Raw genomic sequence first — 18,133 nt, 5'->3', positions numbered from 1 at the left:
TGGCTGTGATACAACTCCTGGATCAAACCATGAAATTCCTGGCATCTCTTGAGAACTGGATGAACTCAGAATCTCCATTTCTTCCATTTATTTATTTTGTTTTGTTTAGAAACATCAGGACAAGCTCATCATCACCTGAAGCTGACACTTTCGGCGTTTATATACGTTACACTTCTTACCTTTAGTCTGGTATGTGTACCATGGTTTCTTTTGCTATGCTAAAGGCATCACAGGCGGGAATGTGCAGTAAGCAAAGACAGTTTTTTAACACTGGCTCACCTGGATACAGAGGAGCAGAGTAACAAAAAACACCGAAATGGAGAGGAAGAGTAAAAACATGAGGAACCAAGCGCTCCAATGGAGCCAGTTGCTGAGACCCATCATCCTCATGTACTCCTAGAATGCACAAAAAAAAGCACAGGTTAAAAGAGTCTGGCAATTTTATTACTCCTCCAGCTCATACAGAGGCTCGTAAAACATACCTTGAGCTTCCTTTCTTTTTCCTGCACCACAGCTCGTACTATGTTGAGGGAGGTGTAGGTGAAGCTTAGCACCAGTAGTAAGGGCAGCTGGTTCTGAATAGCCAGGATGAAGACGTCATATTTAAAAGCAGGGTAGGGGAACCGTGACATGACCACTCTGATAGGACGCAGCAGGTGCGAGGCAGCGGTTCTGTTGTAAGAGTGCATAATGGCTCGGTCCACTGCATGCTGCACTGCCAGAAAGCCTTCTCTGTAATAACCTTAAAATAAGAAAATAAGCAGCAGCACTTAATAGAATATATTAACACCACCATTACACCATCAGTAATCAGCGTCTATGAAATGACTCAGTGGGCATTTTAAGCCCACTTAAAATGTGACCTGCTCCACAAGGTCAAAGCTTTCCAACCTCCTTCTAGAAGCTGACATGAGAATGGACAAGCAGCCTTGAGTAACAAACTTGAAGCTGCAATCACAAGTTATTATGCACGTGGAGGCTGGAAATCCATATTCATGTGACTCTAAATGATAAAAGCATGTCACTTTTATTATGCTGTCAGAAGGGCTTTGGAGTATACCTTCTCTTTCTATTTTAGCTGCAAACAATTTTTAAGGACAAAAACATTTTAAGGAGAAATAAAAGGCTGCTGGGACACACTGGAAAATGCATCCTCCATTGTTACTGTATTATTTAAACCAGCTGACGGGCAAATGTGAAAATGAGATTAACAGCAACTCATGCCTCCTGAAGGGTTCTTAACGCCTTGAAAATGCCCCATAAGTGATTGGTGGGCACACTGTGCCCTGCCAAAAACTAGATAACGCCGATTATGCTGAGCATGTGCAGGGGTATGGTTGCCATGGAAATGTAGCCTGATCAGGCAGGGCTGTCTCTCCACTCAAAGTCGAAGAATTAAGAGCTTTTTATCAGGCATAATCTCTAAGTAGAAAAATAAATACCTACTATTTTAGGTGTCATTTAAAAATAACATTTTAAAACAGCATTTTAAAACAATAGGAATTCTCACCAGGTGTTCCCCCTTCCTTGAAGTGCTTCTCTCTTGGTCCTGGCAGTTGAAAAAGGGGAAATAGACTGTGTGTGTGCCAGTCTAAGTCATTGTTGGGGTTCAGCTCAGACTTTTCCGAGATCGGGGCGTTGCGTGGCGAAAAAGTAAAGCGCAAGTGGTAGCTCACCTGCATGTCAGAGCGCAAAAAGAGAACAGACGTTAATGAAGAGTAGAGTGATACGCTAAGCAATACACTCAAGTCGTGCAGTGAATTTAACAACTGTAGCACCTCCAGTGGTTTTGTCCTTAACAATTTTTCCATTTTCAAGTAATATATAGCCATTGAGAGATTTCTGTCTGTACTGGTTATTTAATGTCCTTCTGAAAACGACTTGTAGTGGCTTAGCAAACGCCTGACTTTTCACATTCAAAATAATCCAAAGTCCACAGAGCAGCGCTGTTACTGAGATAAAGCGCTATTAATTTGAAGTAATAAACACATACAGTATCCATGATTTCAAACTAAACTTGAACAGGGATTACAAAGATTAACTAAGGATTGTCTGAAATCAAAAGCAGCGCAAGTAGAGGCCAATATCTGAGGAGGAGATCTGTGAGGTCAAAGATTGTGTATTCCTGTTTCAGCCACCCCACTCCAGGTAGCATCACCTGCCTTTATGTCCTCTCGACACCAATTTCAACCACTAGATGGGGCAGACTCAAACTAAGTAATATTAGAAACTGATCTATGTTAAACATAATCATCTTTGGCTCCTACACTCTCACATTTCAGGCATGCTTCCAAAATAAAATGACTGGGTGTGCATCTGAATTTAGTGAGGATGATCTCTGCCTATACAGCTTACTGGGGCTAGCCTTGGAAAAACCCAGGCTTTCAAACCATGTTTTTATTGATATACACTGAGGGGTCAAAACTATCCTAATTTAGGAGTGCTTTGTTTTCAAAATAAAGCGCATATAGAGCTTTTGTACATTAAAGAAAAATAAAAACTAAGGCGAAGCTATGACAGATGTGTGTTTACAGTGCAGTGTGTCTGTTCGCCTGTCCCCAAGTTACCATCCACCCATCTGTCAATGTGTTAGGCTACATCACCATGATAAGGTATTTTTTGAAACAGAAATTTTTCTAAGTTCCTCCATTGACATGAAAACGCAAAAAAAAGAAAGAACTCTCACACGATTCTCAAAAGTGGCAATATAACCGTAACCATGAGGAAATGTTGGCCAATCAGAAGCACAGAAACAATGACATGGCACAGTCTGACATGAGAAAAAGACATAAAAACATACACTTTTAATGTTGCAAGTCAAAGTCTCAGTTTTTCTTCTCTGCACGTAAATACAGAAACACAGCTTTTGAAAATGTTTACCCTGGCTTAACTTTTTCAAAAGCTCCATTTTCAGTGATCTGAAACGTCGTTTATGTCATTATTACTCACAGATGATGCTTACCAAAATACCCGTGAACATGTGGATGTAGCTGTAGTTTCTTGCAAAGAAATGAAAGAATAGCTGACATCTACGAGTGCCTTCCTTTAGCCTAACAGTTCACTGCTTTGATTGTGAATCCCATTATACAAAGAAAGAGAAAACCGCCAGTAAAAGGTGAGCATTAAAGAGATGTGCATGTCTCACGCTTCCTTTTGTCACCTGTATTTTTTTAAGGTTTAATCTGGCAAGCTGTACTGAAGTGATGTGGCTGACACACAGGGAGACAGGCACAGAGGAAGCGTAATCCAGTACGACTGAAGAGACATTTTGTTCTTAAATGATTCACCCTAAAATGTAGGAGTACGTCTCTTGAAGGCTTTACAGTGAGCGATGTGAAGCTTTCAAGCCTTTTAAGCCTGTCAGGCTTTTTCATCAGAGTCAGCTGAAGCTTTTCCTACAGTGCTAGACTGCGTGACCCTCTAAATGCATCTTTCCACCATCAGGTTTCACTATAAAAACTAAAGGTTGTTTGGTCAGACTTTTCAACTACCACCTCTCAACAGGTAAGGCAAATGAATGAATTTCAGGAAGAAGATAAATGTGCCTTAACAGGTACTGCGGGTAAAACGCTGTAAAAACAAAGTAATCTTCTGGAATTGTCTGTCAGTGTGTACGCTGCATTTTACCTGTTGGGGCAGGGGCTCATCATCATGCGTGAAGTGATGCTCAAAAACTACAGCAGCCAGCACATTTCTTGATTGAGGGTCATTCCTCACAAAGTTCTCAAACTGCTCCTCTGTCTCAAAACCACGCACTGGAACAGGGACAAATACACACACACAGACGAAGAACATTAGATGAATTGTGTTTTGGTATTCATCTCATGCACACAGGTGTTTTCACGCCTGTCTCGCTCCTTGACCTTGCGGCTTGCCTTTCTTGCCAACAGGCATGAAATTGCTCACGATGCGGACAGCATACCAAATTCTGTCACAAATATTATTAATAGAACCGATCAGTCCCCCAGAAGACAAGTGTGCACTGGAATATGCTTCTTTTTTGGGGGGGGGAGGGGGGGGGGGACACAGATGACAGATCACTTTAAAAAAATTGGAGCAACATGTGGGGTTCAAAACACAAAAAAAGATGTCACAGCACCATAAATAAGACTAAACCACCTTTTCTTATGTAGTTTCACTGTTGATTAAATCGGTTTTATTGCTGAACTCTTTATTGCACTTATCAAGCAAGCATGAAGGTATTCTGCGCCTGGCAAAGAGCGTCAGGATTACACACAGGTCTCGGGGTTAAATCTGGTTCATGATCATAAAATAAACACTTGCACAGAGATAAAGAGGAAGGGCAATCAGCCAAAAGACACAGTTCACATATTCACCTGACATCCTTCACGCTCCTCAAATGGTTACCACTAGTATAACTCAGTAATTCCCATCTAGCAGCATTAGAAATAGATACATGGGAAGATTTTGGGTTAGCTCAGTTGTATTAGTGAAAAATCGGATTATTCGAAGCAAGTAGAGACAGTTTAAAGAGTAAGCGTTAGTTTAGGTGTAGTATTTTTTAAAATGAATCAATAATTAGCCATGTAATAGCCATACTTGTTGGCTAAATTACACTAAACAGTACAAAACAAGTAGCTAAAGTTAATGGTTAGAGTTTGGAACAGTTAGCTGGTTAGTGCAAAGCACTAGAACAGCAGGTTTGTCAATTACCACTTGAAGTGAGAGTGCGAGCCATGACAGTGCAGCTGTGCTGATAGTTTACCACTTAATGGTCTTTGACAAAATTGTAAGGTTTAGGAATTTGGGTTAACTAGCCCTTCAAATCCTCAGGTTTATTCTGGAGTTCAAGTTGAACTCATATAAAAAATAAAATAAAACACCCAGCACGCCCCTGCGGGCAGTTTATCCTTCAAGCTCGGGTCCTCTACCAGAGGCCTGGGAGCTTGAGGGTCCTGCGCAGTATCTTAGCTGTTCCCAGGACTGCGCTCTTCTGGACAGAGATCTCCGATGTTATTCCCGGGATCTGCTGGAGCCACTCGCCTAGCTTGGGAGTCACCGCACCTAGTGCTCCGATTACCACGGGGACCACCACATCCTATTCATGTAGCCCCTTCCGCCGGGGTTACTTGCGTAGTAGCATTCCAACAACGCCCTGTTTTCGTCTCTTGCCCACCGATGCCTTCTTGTTCCAGTAGCCCACTTTTCGTCAGGGTGCCCTGGTTCCTCAACACCTGACGCGGACCTTGTTGATCCGGGCGACGTCCTGTTCCAAAGGCGTGTAGTCTAACCACTACGCTATCCAGCTGCTATGGGATATATATATATATATATATATATATATATATATATATATATTGGTATATAGATATATATATTAGGGGTGCAACGATATTCGTATCGATATTGAACGTTCGATACAGTGCTTTCGGTTCGGTACGCATATGTATCGAACAATACAACATTTGTAATTTATTTGATCAACTTTCCTTCTGACGATGCTGTCTGTGTTGAGCGCTCAGTGAATCTGCGTTCGACTACTCCACCTAGGCTGCACTGTCGAGCGCAGATCCACTGAGCGCTCAACACAGACAGCATCGTCAGAAGGAAGAGCGCAGGGCAAGCTAGCGAGACAGAAGTTAAGCTCTCCTTGCAACATGGCAAATTGAACCTCCCCCACCCTCATTCAGATCTGGCATTTGGAATTATTTTGGTTTTCATGTGACATATGACCCTGAAGGTAAGCGCGTCACGGACTAAAGTAAAACAGTATGTTGGATGTGCCACGCAATGCTCAATTACATGGGTGGGAACTAGTGTGTTAGCGCAGTTAGCTCGTTAACGTGTTGGCCGTCTAGCCCCAGGCTCAGGCGATCAGGGGTAGCTCATTAACGGAGATTTGCCGTGTTGTGGCGTTAACGTCATTTCAACGAGATTAACGCTGACAGCACTAGTGGGAACACAACGAATATGTCAAAGGAGCTTGCAAAGAAAAGCGTCTGGACTTTTTTAAGTTTCACCTCTCATCCGAGAGGTGAAACGTCTTCAAGCAACTTAAAGAAGTCCAGACGCTTTTCTTTGCAAGCTCCTTTGACTACGATGACCTGGATGACTGAGAACCTTCACAGACACAACGAATATGACTGCACGTTTACACCGACATCATCCTAGTGCAAAGACAAGTGGAAGCAGACAAAAACAACAAGCATGCATGCTACAAACTTTACCCGAGTCATTTAGACAGCCGTTAGCACATGATTCTCCTTATGGGGACCTGATATGTTTAATATTGTGGCGAACTCAGACAAGGAGGAGACGGAGGTGTCGTTTGGTCTTGCTTCCCGTGAGCTAGCCAGGGAGCACAGCCGTTTATTGACAACTGCAGAAGAACACTGCCGCTAGCTAACTGCTCAGCGCGGCAACCGCACAGCAACAACAACACACAGGGCGCCCTCTGACCCCGGAAGGACACACCGTCTCAGCGAGAGGGCGTCACCCGTCACTATGGCAACATAAACAAAACATAACTGTACAAACAGAACCCCGAACAGCCCTGACCCGCTACATAGCCCCCACCTAAGGGGTCAGTCGTCCCCAACGACCCCATTACCCCACACAAAGTCCTGCAAATGTCCAGGTGCCTTCTTTTGGCGCACTGGCCGGTCACGACCGGCGGGGGGAAAAGTCACTCGGGTCAGAACATTGGGTGCCACCATCATCCCACTTCTGACACCAATGTGGCGAGCTCAGACAAGGAGACGGAGGTGTCGTTTGGTCTTGCTTCCCGTGAGCTAGCCAGGGAGCACAGCCGTTTATTGACAACTGCAGAAGAACACTGCCGCTAGCTAACTGCTCAGCGCGGCAACCGCACAGCAACAGCAACAACAACAACAACACACAGGGCGCCCTCTGACCCCGGAAGGACACACCGTCGCGAGAGGGCGTCACCCGTCACTATGGCAACATAAACAAAACATAACTGTACAAACAGAACCCCGAACAGCTCTGACCCGCTACAATATGCTGCTGAGAATATAGCCCAGAAGAAGCGGTCCGCAGGTGCGCATTCGCTGTCCAAAAAAAAAAAAAAAAAACCGAGCACAATATATGAAGTTGCAACGCGTGTTTGCGTACATAATATTTTCTGGGAGGACAGACATTTGTTTAGAACTCTTAAAGATGTCGAAGAAGCAAGCTCCTTTAAGCAATTACTTTGGTGTTCCTCCACAAAAGAAACCACAAAAGAAGCACGTATTCTCGGAAAAGTGGTTGCAGGAGGTGAGCTGGCTTCAAACAAATGATGAACGCACAGAGATGTGGTGCGGAATGTGCCGTGAAAATCCCACTCTAGCGGACAAAAACAGTGCTTTTTATATGGACGCAAACTTGCGTTGCAACTTCTTATCTGGTGCGCGTCTTTTATTTTGACAGCGAATGCGCACATGCGGACCACTTATGTGCACCTGTGTAAACAAGGCTGGACTGGGACAAAAAAATCGGCTCGGGCATTTTGACTAGAGACCGGCCCACCAGGATAAAGATTGAAAATGTGACGTCATTCAGGGTTAAAACCGCAAAGGATTCTGGGAACTTGTGGCAAGAGGTACTAGCGCACGCAGGCTTTCAATTGAACTCAGTTACACAGCGATAAAAAGAAACCCAAAAAATGACAAGAAGCTGTTGCATTATTAACTGCAATAGCCGGTCGCATGACAGCCACGGGAAGCCGACGGGTAAAGAGATCGTTCTTTTTTTTTATCGGATTAAGTCGTTGAAGTCTGTGAAGGTTCTCAGTCATCCAGGTCAACTAAGTCGTTGAAGAGAAATTTTTTAAGCCATGTTTCTGAAGTAAGAGCCGACGGATGGTCTGGATATACCAAATATAACGTCTCAGAACACTCCAGCTCACAGGTTAGTCTGCTCCAAGCATTCCCACAAAGGTCAGAGTTTTGTAGTAGTTAATAGTCATTTTTCTTAACATAATTGGTGATATAGGTTACAAGCAAGTCTGGCGCTGAACAGAAATTGTTGCGCTATGCTCCTTTGTTTATTGTGTTTATTGTGCATAAATAGTGAATTGTCCTGACACAATATTGCGTTTCGCTTCTGTTATTACCATGGTACATTGACAAAAACATAAACAGTTGTTTTGTATCACTAATTGTCCAGTACGATTACAGCATACAATATTATTGTCACTGCTACATTTCTGTAATGCTACCAGAAATTATTTCCACTACTAATTAATTACCGTTGAGCTCAAAGGTTATATTAATAAACGGTTAACGAATGTGTATTTATGAAGACGATTTGTGAGACTGGTAAACTCTGTTCGTACGATCGTCTTTCGTTCTACACGGTGCATTTCAAGGTCCTGTACCCATCCGTCGGTAAACTGTACCTGGGCTTGTTGCAGTGACCTGAAGTTACTAAACTTCATGAGTGCATGCACTCACTCCAAGAACCGTATAATTATAAATATGAGCGTGGTGAAAGTTGGGCAGCACGCTAATGTCTTTTGTCCACTCTGTGTGCTCGTAAGGGTCTAACCCTTTCACTCCTTTGATTTTTTCCTCATATCTTTTCTTTGTCCTTTCGTCGAGTCTGTCTTTGTACGGACCGGCATTATTCTCCTTTTGTTTTTGTACATTCCTTTTTGTGCGTCAAAGAAAAAACAAGAAGGCATTGGGACCGGAGAATGAACGTTTTGCGGTGCTGCAAATGCTTGCATTTGATGCGGTACTTGGATTGTTTTGCCACGAGTTCCCGGCATGCAATGCGCGAAAATCACGTGATTGCTAAACAAGGGAGAGGGTGCATCCGGCCTCCTCGGCTGTAATTGGTCCAGCCCAGAGTCGATCATGACCAATTGGCCAATCCAACACCTTTCATTATATATACCCTTCCTAAAAAAATTTTTTAAAAAAATCCATCGGCCCATAAAAACACCATAAAACACGACAGACAGACAGACAGACAGACAGACAGACAGACGGATAGATAGACAGACGGATAGATAAATAGACAGACGGATAGACATATATATAGACATATATATAGACATATAGACATATATATAGACATATAGACATATATATAGACATATATATAGACATATATACACATATAGACATATAGACATATCTATATCTTATTCTCTGCACCGCTTTACACCCTCTGAAATGCTACTATCTAGTCCCCAAAAAGTCTTGCTGTGATTGGTCAGTTTGTACAATGAAAACCAGGAAATATAGTCAACAAATATCCAGCATAGGTCTTCTCCAAATAGGACTGCACCATATTATATTATCTGCGATAATACCAGCAATATTTCTTACGTGATTTAAATGTGTCATATTGAGGTTGCAATAGCAATAGCTATGTTTATGTTCCCTAGTTCACAATAACAAGACAAGATAACAAGAGCCATGTGTCACCCTATGTTGAAGACTTAGTACCTAGTGCTGTGCGATCATGCAGTGTTTGGTATCAATTCAATTACAAGTAAATACAAGGCCAGTACTGCAAGTATTCGGATCGATCCATGTACCTCTTCCTAAAAAGGAAGCTACTTCAACAACCTCCAACAGAAAACAGTATTTATCCAGTAAAATATGCAAGGAAACTGTTCCAGTTAAAGGTGGAAACAACAAATGTGTTTCACCACTTGGCAAAAAACACACCATCGAGTATGATGCTAGCAGCTGGTGGTGTACAACCCAAAAGTAACCAATGACTCAACCAACCATCACAAGTTTCAGTCCATATGTCAGGAAGAGCAAATGGTGGATTTAAATTAGTGATGCGGTTACATGGTTGAAAACCAGGGCTTTAAGCAGCTGTTTACAAAGATAAAACATCCCGGGAAGAGAATATTTTGCAGTTTTATTATGTGACAATATTGTGCATCTCCTCCAGAATTACAGGAGAACTCTTCGTAGGCTACTCTGTGCTTGCATTTGTCACTGGATATAATGCTGTGTGACTACTAATACACCATAATCCTGTGGCTGCTGCTGCTGGCACCTTGTTTCAATAGATTCACACTACAAATTTGGCAGTCTGTCATCAATGCTCACTGCAAAAGAAAGATGGAAAATTCCCTTTAATTACTTACAAAAGCTGCTGCCTGCATCAATAAAATTTGTCAAAATCATCGAATTTGCAATAATATTGCACATTTTCTTGGAATATCCAGATATAATTTTGAGGCTATATCGCCCACTGCTACTCCTAAGAGCAGTTCACTTTACCAGCATTAGAAAGACTTTCTGTAGCTTCTAGCAAACAGATTGTAACAATAGGATATTAACACGAACGAACACACGGGTATTTCCCTAATGACAGTAAGCCACCGCGTTTTCAGTTCCTCAGGTGCATAATATGATGTTTATGTGTCCATGGTGATGCTGAAATGTGAAAAGGCCAGATGTTCAGACTTAACTTGGCAGAAAGAACCATTTTCTTTCTTCTTTTTATAGGAGGGTCTGCTTGGAGCGTGAGAACATGAGACTGAAGGTAAAACAGTGTGTACGAGAGACAACCTCAATAACCCTGAAAACAGATCACTGAGGACATAAAGATGTTGGAATTGCATATTTTCAAAAAACAGTGATTTAACTGATAAAGTAAGATTAGGTTTTATTAATTGTTGTCTTGAGTAAAACTGTTCACTTATGTGTTTAAAGCTTTAAAAGAAGTAGATTATCTGCAAATTTTAAAAAGGGAAGCATTATTCTTAAATGATGACAGGAAGGAAAAATAGTTTTGTAACACACCATTTCACAATATTTTGGAAAATAAACAATTTCATGACCGGAGTCACAAATAATTCCATTATTTATCTCTAATTATTAATTAATGTGTTATCTGTTTAAAAGAATCCCTCATTTTAGGCACAACATTGTAGAATTACAGCAGGAAAAACAAAATATCAGTGATTCAGCCTTGATCACCCCCTCTTCACCTTCCCCTCTGAGTGCTAAGACTAGTTAAATTATTTATTAACAGCTGAGCTTAGATCTCAAATAGCTGTGTTCAGGGAAGCAGTTCCACAGATCTGTGGCTACCTGTGTATCTCTCCGCTCACCTCACACGGCAGCCATTTGCCCGTCGTGCCAATTGTCAGTCAAAATGAAAACAAATATGCAAAAAGCCTGTTTGTACACCTGTCTGTCAGGCTGTCTGCATGTTTATCTGAATAACTGGTCACACAGGGCAGATGTGTGTTAGCGCCTGAGTTTTTAAAAAGACGTGTCCCCGGGGGAGCAGCCATGTGAGCTACAGTGTGTGTCCTTTTCATTTCCTTGTCTAAACTCTAAGCTGACACCGTTTGGTCGTGAGCAGGGTGTGGCCCTTCTGAGGATTGTTTCTGGAAGAACAAGTATTCCCAGGTTTGTCCTCAACTACAAATGGTGTCAGGGCTAAAGGGTTTGTTTTACTGGCAATAAATGTTCCTGCAAACATTTGTTTTTTTACTTCATCTGACAAGAAACTGTACTAAAATAAATACTAAAGGCAGAAACCTGTTAGGTCGGCTCACTATAAAGACTGGAATTATGGGAAAGACGCATTTTAATGTTTATAAGTCGGCTTTAGTTGAGAGGTGAGGGTAGATTTCATGCTCTTTTCCTGTTTTTAGTTCTACGCAAAGCCAAACTAACATGCTGCATTCTGTAACCTTGTGTTTACCAGACAGACAGTGGAGTTGGTATTGATCTAATCTTCAGGAAGGTTTCCCAAAATGTCAAACTATACCTTAATGAGACAAACAGGCTGATGGATGATCACATTCAGAAAGAGCTAAACACAAAGACGGACACGTGAATACCTTCTGATTCAAATCTAGATGTATTTTTACAAAAAAATGCCTTTGATCATCTTTGGTGCCAATCAAATCTTGGCTGTTGACTGATCAACTGCAGATGGAATATATTTTCTGACCTACTTTTCACAGATCTACATTTGGATTAAAATTCCTTCTTAAATAAATCTTTACATGTTATACGACATTCGTTCCCCACCTGAGGATAGGAACAAGCTTCTTTGCACATCCTCTGCCACCTGACGCACCACGCTGGAGTTGCCGGGCACATATGTCAGCTGTAAGTTTTTCCAATCTTTTGGTAGTGTTTCTACTGAGTAGCTCTCATAGATTGTAGCATTTGGGTAATCCTTGAAAGACACCTTCTGGCGCAATACAATGAGGATGCAGGAGAAGAGCAGGGGAAGAAGGATCTCCACCAGAGTTACAAGGATTTGTCGTTTCTGGGGAGCAGAGTGAGGGAGAGTATTAACACTGGTATCAAGTGCATACAGAAACACAAAGTACTGATCATTTTTAATAAAGACAACACATCTTGGGAAATAAATAAACTCTCCCTTAGGTCATCCAAAATGGAAAAATACTGTGACATTAACATGTACAACCGCTCTGCAAAAACCTCTCTATGATAATGCAAGCTACTAATCATTTGAATCAGGATGGGGTTTGGGGCATCGGTTTATTCCTATTACCCTGTTATGGAGTGAAATGAGACAATTTCACAGACACTTAAAATAAAACGTAATTTACGTGATAGACTCCGCTTGCTGAGTGATTGAAGTACAAAGTGCATTGGACAGTTTCAGGACATTAATCTCAATCTCAATATTACACCCTCCCCTTTCAGCAATAAATCCAAATTGCTACTTAGGAGAATGAATGCAAGCACAGAGTAAAATATAGTCATGCAAAAAAGTCAGTGTGAACTGTAGTGTCCCCTTACTGCTCCCATGGGTAGGAAGCAGCCAGATGCTGCTAATAAAATGTACTGGATTAACTGATCATCAGCAAGTATGATCACCTTTGTAACAACAGCAGTTTTGGCAGTTTGCTGGTGTGGAGCAGCAACCTGCCAAAACTGGTTGGCAGGTTGCTGCCGGCTGACAAAGAAAAAAGTCATATGTTGCAATGGCCCAATCAAAGTCCGGACCTCAGCCTGACTGAAATGTTGTAGCAGGCTCTTTGAGAGAGCTGTGCATAAACAAACACCCACAAACCTCAATGAACTGAAGCAACATTGTAATGAATACACCAGAATTTCTCCACAATGATGTGAGAGACTGATAAAGTCATACAGAAAATGATTACTTTGGGTTACTGCTGCTAAAAGAGGTTCTAAAAACTACTGAATCATGGTGTGTACTTAGTTTCATGACTGCATATAGTTGTGGGAAATCTGTCTTGCTTACACAACTCGCTTGCTTACAAGTTTTAAAAGACTTAACTAGAAAATAATGTCAAAATCAACATGGGGGTGATGACCACAAAATAAAAAACAGGATGAACCAGAAATGTATGGGCTTTGCTGTGGGCTTTAACAGGCCTAAGCTACTGTGTCTGTGAATTTCATTGTAAAAGTCAAATATGATCATATATGAGATTTTGTAAGACAGATTAAATTATATAGTGCGCCTGTGTTCTGCAAACGGAATCAAGGCAACAGCTGGAGCAGCAGGTGAAAGACAAATAGGTGATGGAGATACAGCCCTCAGAGCACACAAGCTATGCAGCAGAAAGCAAAAGCCATTTCTCAAAATGTGCAGGATTGTGAAATCATCAACTGGTATTAATGTTCAAAAGTGTACAAGAGCTACAGAGCACAATGCACAAACAGAACTGTACCAATAGCCTGTGCCAGTATAAATCAAGCACTCTGTATTGCAAAAATGATTTCCAGTCTTCTGTAAACTGACAGGCCTTGAATGTAATCACATGCTGTTCCCATAAACACAATAGAAAAATCCAGCTGTAATGATTTTTGTCTCATGATCTATGTTGAAAGAAAAAAAAAACTGAAATAACTAAAGATATACACCATGACTTTTCCCGAAGACAGCCATATAAGGCTAGGAAACGCATGTGATAGCCACCAATAAGCTGACCAGTCTAGAAACTACAAACATATTGTCTATTTCTGAGCTTAAACAGGTTTCAACCCACTGGGTAACATCTTAAGTTCATGAAACTAACTGTTAGTCAGTTTACTGTATTTATGAGCTTTCATATTGCTATCAATTCAGTGCTGTAAATCCAGGCGGCCCCTCTGTAAACACTGCTACTTCTGACAATACACAATGGTGCTGCGAAGAATATCAGCACCTAAAAAGGACATAGAGGCAGGTTAGAAGTGGTACACCTTCTTTTAACTCACCTGCTGAAGATAATTTTTCCACAGCAGTAGTCCAAATTGTTGGAAAATGGCCATTTTGAAGGGTACATAGGACACAGTTCAAGCTGCCTTCTGTCGGAGCTGGAGACAGAAAGAGAGCGAGTCAGGTTTTCATTCCAGATTTACCTTCTACTAAACTGTAATGACTTCTTTCTGAGTTTCTATTTAACAGCAGATTCGAAAAGAGAAGTGAAATTGAGCAATCATCAAAAGCATGATCTTTAATAATTTCTGAGAACCATGAGGAAAACCAAAACAAGAGAAGTTAAAAGGAAATTCCACAAACTGTGATCGGTAATAAATATGAACAGCTATAATAAATACAAAATAGATGATAAGAGTCTAGAAATTTGTTCAGACACCAGAGGCACATGGGCAAAGAGGTGATAAGAAAAAAAACCAGGTCATTTACATTTACATAAATAGTCAATGGAAATTCCCCAATAGGTTATTATAGGAGTAATAAGATCACAGACAGAGAGCTATTTGTGACAGCTCCAAAACACACGAGAATGCGCACATCTGCAATACCACATTTACAAACACACACAGTCCAGAAAGCGCGATCGATAGACATGAACTCCTAAACCAGGATGTCCTCGCAGTCTCACAGTACACTTTTGTCCCATTAGAATCTTATTTCACAGCACAGCACGAATAAAACAGAATAAAACTGACCCTTCTGTGAAGGAACTGGGAACTTGTCTCATTGACTATAATAAGTCAGGGCTCAATTATCGCATTGACCTAGTTCCTTATTAGTATTTTCTGGCAAACAATAACCACGCACAGGGAGTTAAAGACGTGGACCTCCTCGACATCGTCTCTGATTGGCCCATCCCGGGCCTTCTGGCTCTCCCGATTGGTCAATCTTCTTGTCAATCCTTAAAGGGCTCTGATGAATGCAAATAATGCAGCCGAGGGGGGAAAAAGACAGCAATTTCCTACATTTGAGGCACTGACTCATCGACACAGTTACATTTCACACTATTTAATAGTGTAAATAGTACTGTAAATACGCTCAATTACCTCAAAAAGAAAGGTTTCTGCACAACAACTCCACGAACTGCGGTGTCCCTCTTCCTGTCGAGGTGAAAACAGTCCCTCCGTATCGTCTTAAACCGACAACAAAAGCATCTCTTCGGCTCTCTTTGCTTCGCCAGTGCTGTCGATACTCGGTAGCATTAATGAAGCTATTCGCCGGCAGCCCAGTGCAAGTTTATACCCTCCGGAGTTTGCTGCTTGCTAGCGAGGCGATGACATTGCACCAGCTTCTGGATAAGCCCATGGATATATTGCATGTAAAATACAGCGAGAAACGTCAACAAAAGATATCACGTGACCACATAGGGGTGTCACATGATCCCAATAACTGGGATCGGAAGTCACCGCTGCACATATAACACCAAATATAGATTAAATAATAGTTTTAAATATAGTTTTAGTTGGTATGAGGCTGTATACTGTCCTTATTGTTACTATTTCCTTGTTATTTATTCAGCTTTCTATCAAGACCACTAAACTTTTTTTTTTAAGTAATCCCTGATGAGATCATCTTCCGTCTTTAAGCGCAAAGGCACCGCATTTATATTTATATGTCAGGCTTGAGGAGTACTGCTCCACTATTTTTTTTTTTCTTTTCACAGAGTTGGGAAACTTGCAAAAACTGCATAAATAAATATAAAAGTCAGTTTAGGTTAAGATGACAAAAAACAACAACAACAAAAACTTACTACCCAGATGGAGTAACTTCTCTCTTGGGTTGTTTATATAATGTCTGCTTCTTCTCCTTTTTTTAATTCATGCTGATGAAATTATTTTGAGGTTACAGCTCACTGACTGAATGTTAAGCTCTGGAGAAGACAAAGATATCTGGAAATGTCTTGGGACCTTTTTTGAACTTTTTGAAGATTTTGATCTAACAGAAATTTGTTTGTTTTGACCATGTAGTGTATCAAACAAGTGGAGCTATTTGCTTTCCTTTTATCTTTATTAAGTGTGTGTGTGTGTGTGTGTGTGTGTGTGTGTGTGTGTGTGTGTGTGTGTGCGCGCGCGCGCAGGGGGCATCTTTTGTTTGCTTTTGTGTTTGTATATTTAGCATTAAAAATAATCCAACATACTGTTGGGAAGGACATATATGCTTCTGGTCAGCAGTTTCATACACACATCATGGACGTGAATGTCACTGAAAATTGGGGGTTTTCAGTTCTGTGACCTGTTTCTTTTCCAGGGTGGAATGATTATATGGAACTGTAATGATATACGGGAACTTTGTGCAGAAGTTGGAATTTATTTTGGATTTTCTCTAGTCCACACAGAGCCAAAAGTATACATAAAGGCTCAAATATATACACACTCAAATCTTTCACTAAATGGTGCTGAAGGTTATGAAATGTCTTTAAATGGATAAGTCCTATTAACTCCTTATAGTGATCATGATTGAATACAACTGGTAGTTTCTCTTTGCCAGCATAACAAGGATTTGTTTGACTGCTCTCATTGGATTGACCAACACTCAGAACAAAAGGAAAGTACAAAGAACTCAGTGAAGATCTAAGGAGATTGTATATTTACACAACTTTCAAATGTCTGTTGGAGCCATTTCTAAACACCTGCAGATTCCAAGACCATAAGTTTAAATAATTGTACAAAAGTTATTTGGATGTGTCAAAAAAATTGCCAAGATCTGAAAGAATAACTAAAATGTCACCTGCAGATGTCAGGAAATTGGTTTGGATTTGCAGAAACCTCCCAGGAACAACCAAAGCTCAAGCCTGCCATGGACTAAGAAGCACCTGCTCCAAAATCGACACCGTTGAGCTTGACTAAAATTTGTAGTTGCTTACATGGACAACCCAAATGTCTTCTGGAGAAAAATTTCATGGTGAGATGAGACACAGTTTGAGCTATTTGTGGGTTAGGGTTACATATTTTAGGTATGTGCCATTGTGGTGAGGCTTTCAAACCTAAGAACACAGTACCAGCTGTGAGGCATGGTGGTGGCAGCATCATGCTCTGGGCTGTTTTGAATGAATAATGAATATATATATATATATATATATATATATATATATATATATGTGTGTGTGTGTGTGGGGGGGGGGGGGGGGAGACCGGGGATAGTTGTAATGTGGGTCAGTTGTAACTAGAGATGGACCGATCAGATATTACGTATCGGTATCGGTCCGATACTGACCTAAATTACTGGATCGGATATCGGAGAAAAATAAAAAATGTAATCCGATCCATTAAATATCACGAAAGCACCTCACAAAACTTGCAACACGCCGTAACTCACCTCAGAACGTTAGCACGTCGGAGCAGTATGCATCACGTGATAGAGCGCTGTGGCATGCGGGACCTGTCGGTGGTCTGGATAGCATTTGGAGCTTCGCTAGCTACCCGGCATTTCATCTCCAACAAAGTTATCCCCGAGAGAAGTAAAGCAAGTGTGTAAGTCCATCTCTGAATGTTTGTAAAGCATTCCTGCGTTAAGCTTAACAAGCGATATATGGAGCGACTGCCTCTTCTTGCTGCTACTTCAATCATGAAACTGCTTAATGATCAGCTGATCGGCTTTTCTGTCGTGAGTCCATCTCTCTTGTTTGTTTTTGGCCCACTTTGCACCAGAAAGAGGAAACCAGCGGCTGAACAACAGCAGCACGTTTAAGCTTGATCAGCTGTTGTTAGAATTTATTTAATATTACTTTCTACACCAGGAGCTGACGCTGGTCACTGTGCAGGGGCGGATCTAGCAAAGTTTAGCCAGGGGGGCCGATAGGGCATTAACAGGGAAAAGGGGGGCACAAAGACATACTTTTCTTTCTTATTCTCATTTAAAATGTCTAGCTTTTAATAAATAATTATCTGACACCCAAAGTTTTAATTTGATGTAAAATGAATAGAAGTCAATTACTGTATATAGTAACTATTAAGTCTAATTTAAATACCCTAGTAAG

The 18,133-nt window shown here is 41.1% G+C and overlaps 1 protein-coding gene across 1 annotated transcript in view; it reads right to left on the bottom strand.

The window, feature by feature from the left end:
- Positions 1-15,488, bottom strand: part of abca3b (ATP-binding cassette, sub-family A (ABC1), member 3b) — a 35,321-nt gene extending 19,833 nt beyond the window's left edge. Inside the window, exons 1-7 of the mRNA XM_085271256.1 lie at positions 15,204-15,488; positions 14,157-14,255; positions 11,985-12,228; positions 3,628-3,755; positions 1,511-1,676; positions 483-742; positions 280-396 (exon numbers count right to left, since the gene is read on the bottom strand). Coding sequence (XP_085127382.1) covers positions 280-396; positions 483-742; positions 1,511-1,676; positions 3,628-3,755; positions 11,985-12,228; positions 14,157-14,210 — 969 coding nt within the window. The 5' untranslated portion in view covers positions 14,211-14,255; positions 15,204-15,488. The remainder of the gene's footprint in view (positions 1-279; positions 397-482; positions 743-1,510; positions 1,677-3,627; positions 3,756-11,984; positions 12,229-14,156; positions 14,256-15,203) is intronic.
- Between the last annotated feature and the right edge of the window lie 2,645 nt (positions 15,489-18,133).

Source organism: Mchenga conophoros, linkage group LG4 (genome assembly GCF_057382185.1).
Source record: "Mchenga conophoros isolate Kocher_MC1m ecotype Shallow Benthic linkage group LG4, M_conophoros_male_GT1.1, whole genome shotgun sequence".
Classification (NCBI taxonomy): domain Eukaryota; kingdom Metazoa; phylum Chordata; class Actinopteri; order Cichliformes; family Cichlidae; genus Mchenga; species Mchenga conophoros.
Note: the sequence above shows the minus strand (reverse complement) of the source record. Positions and strands in the feature narration are given on the sequence as shown.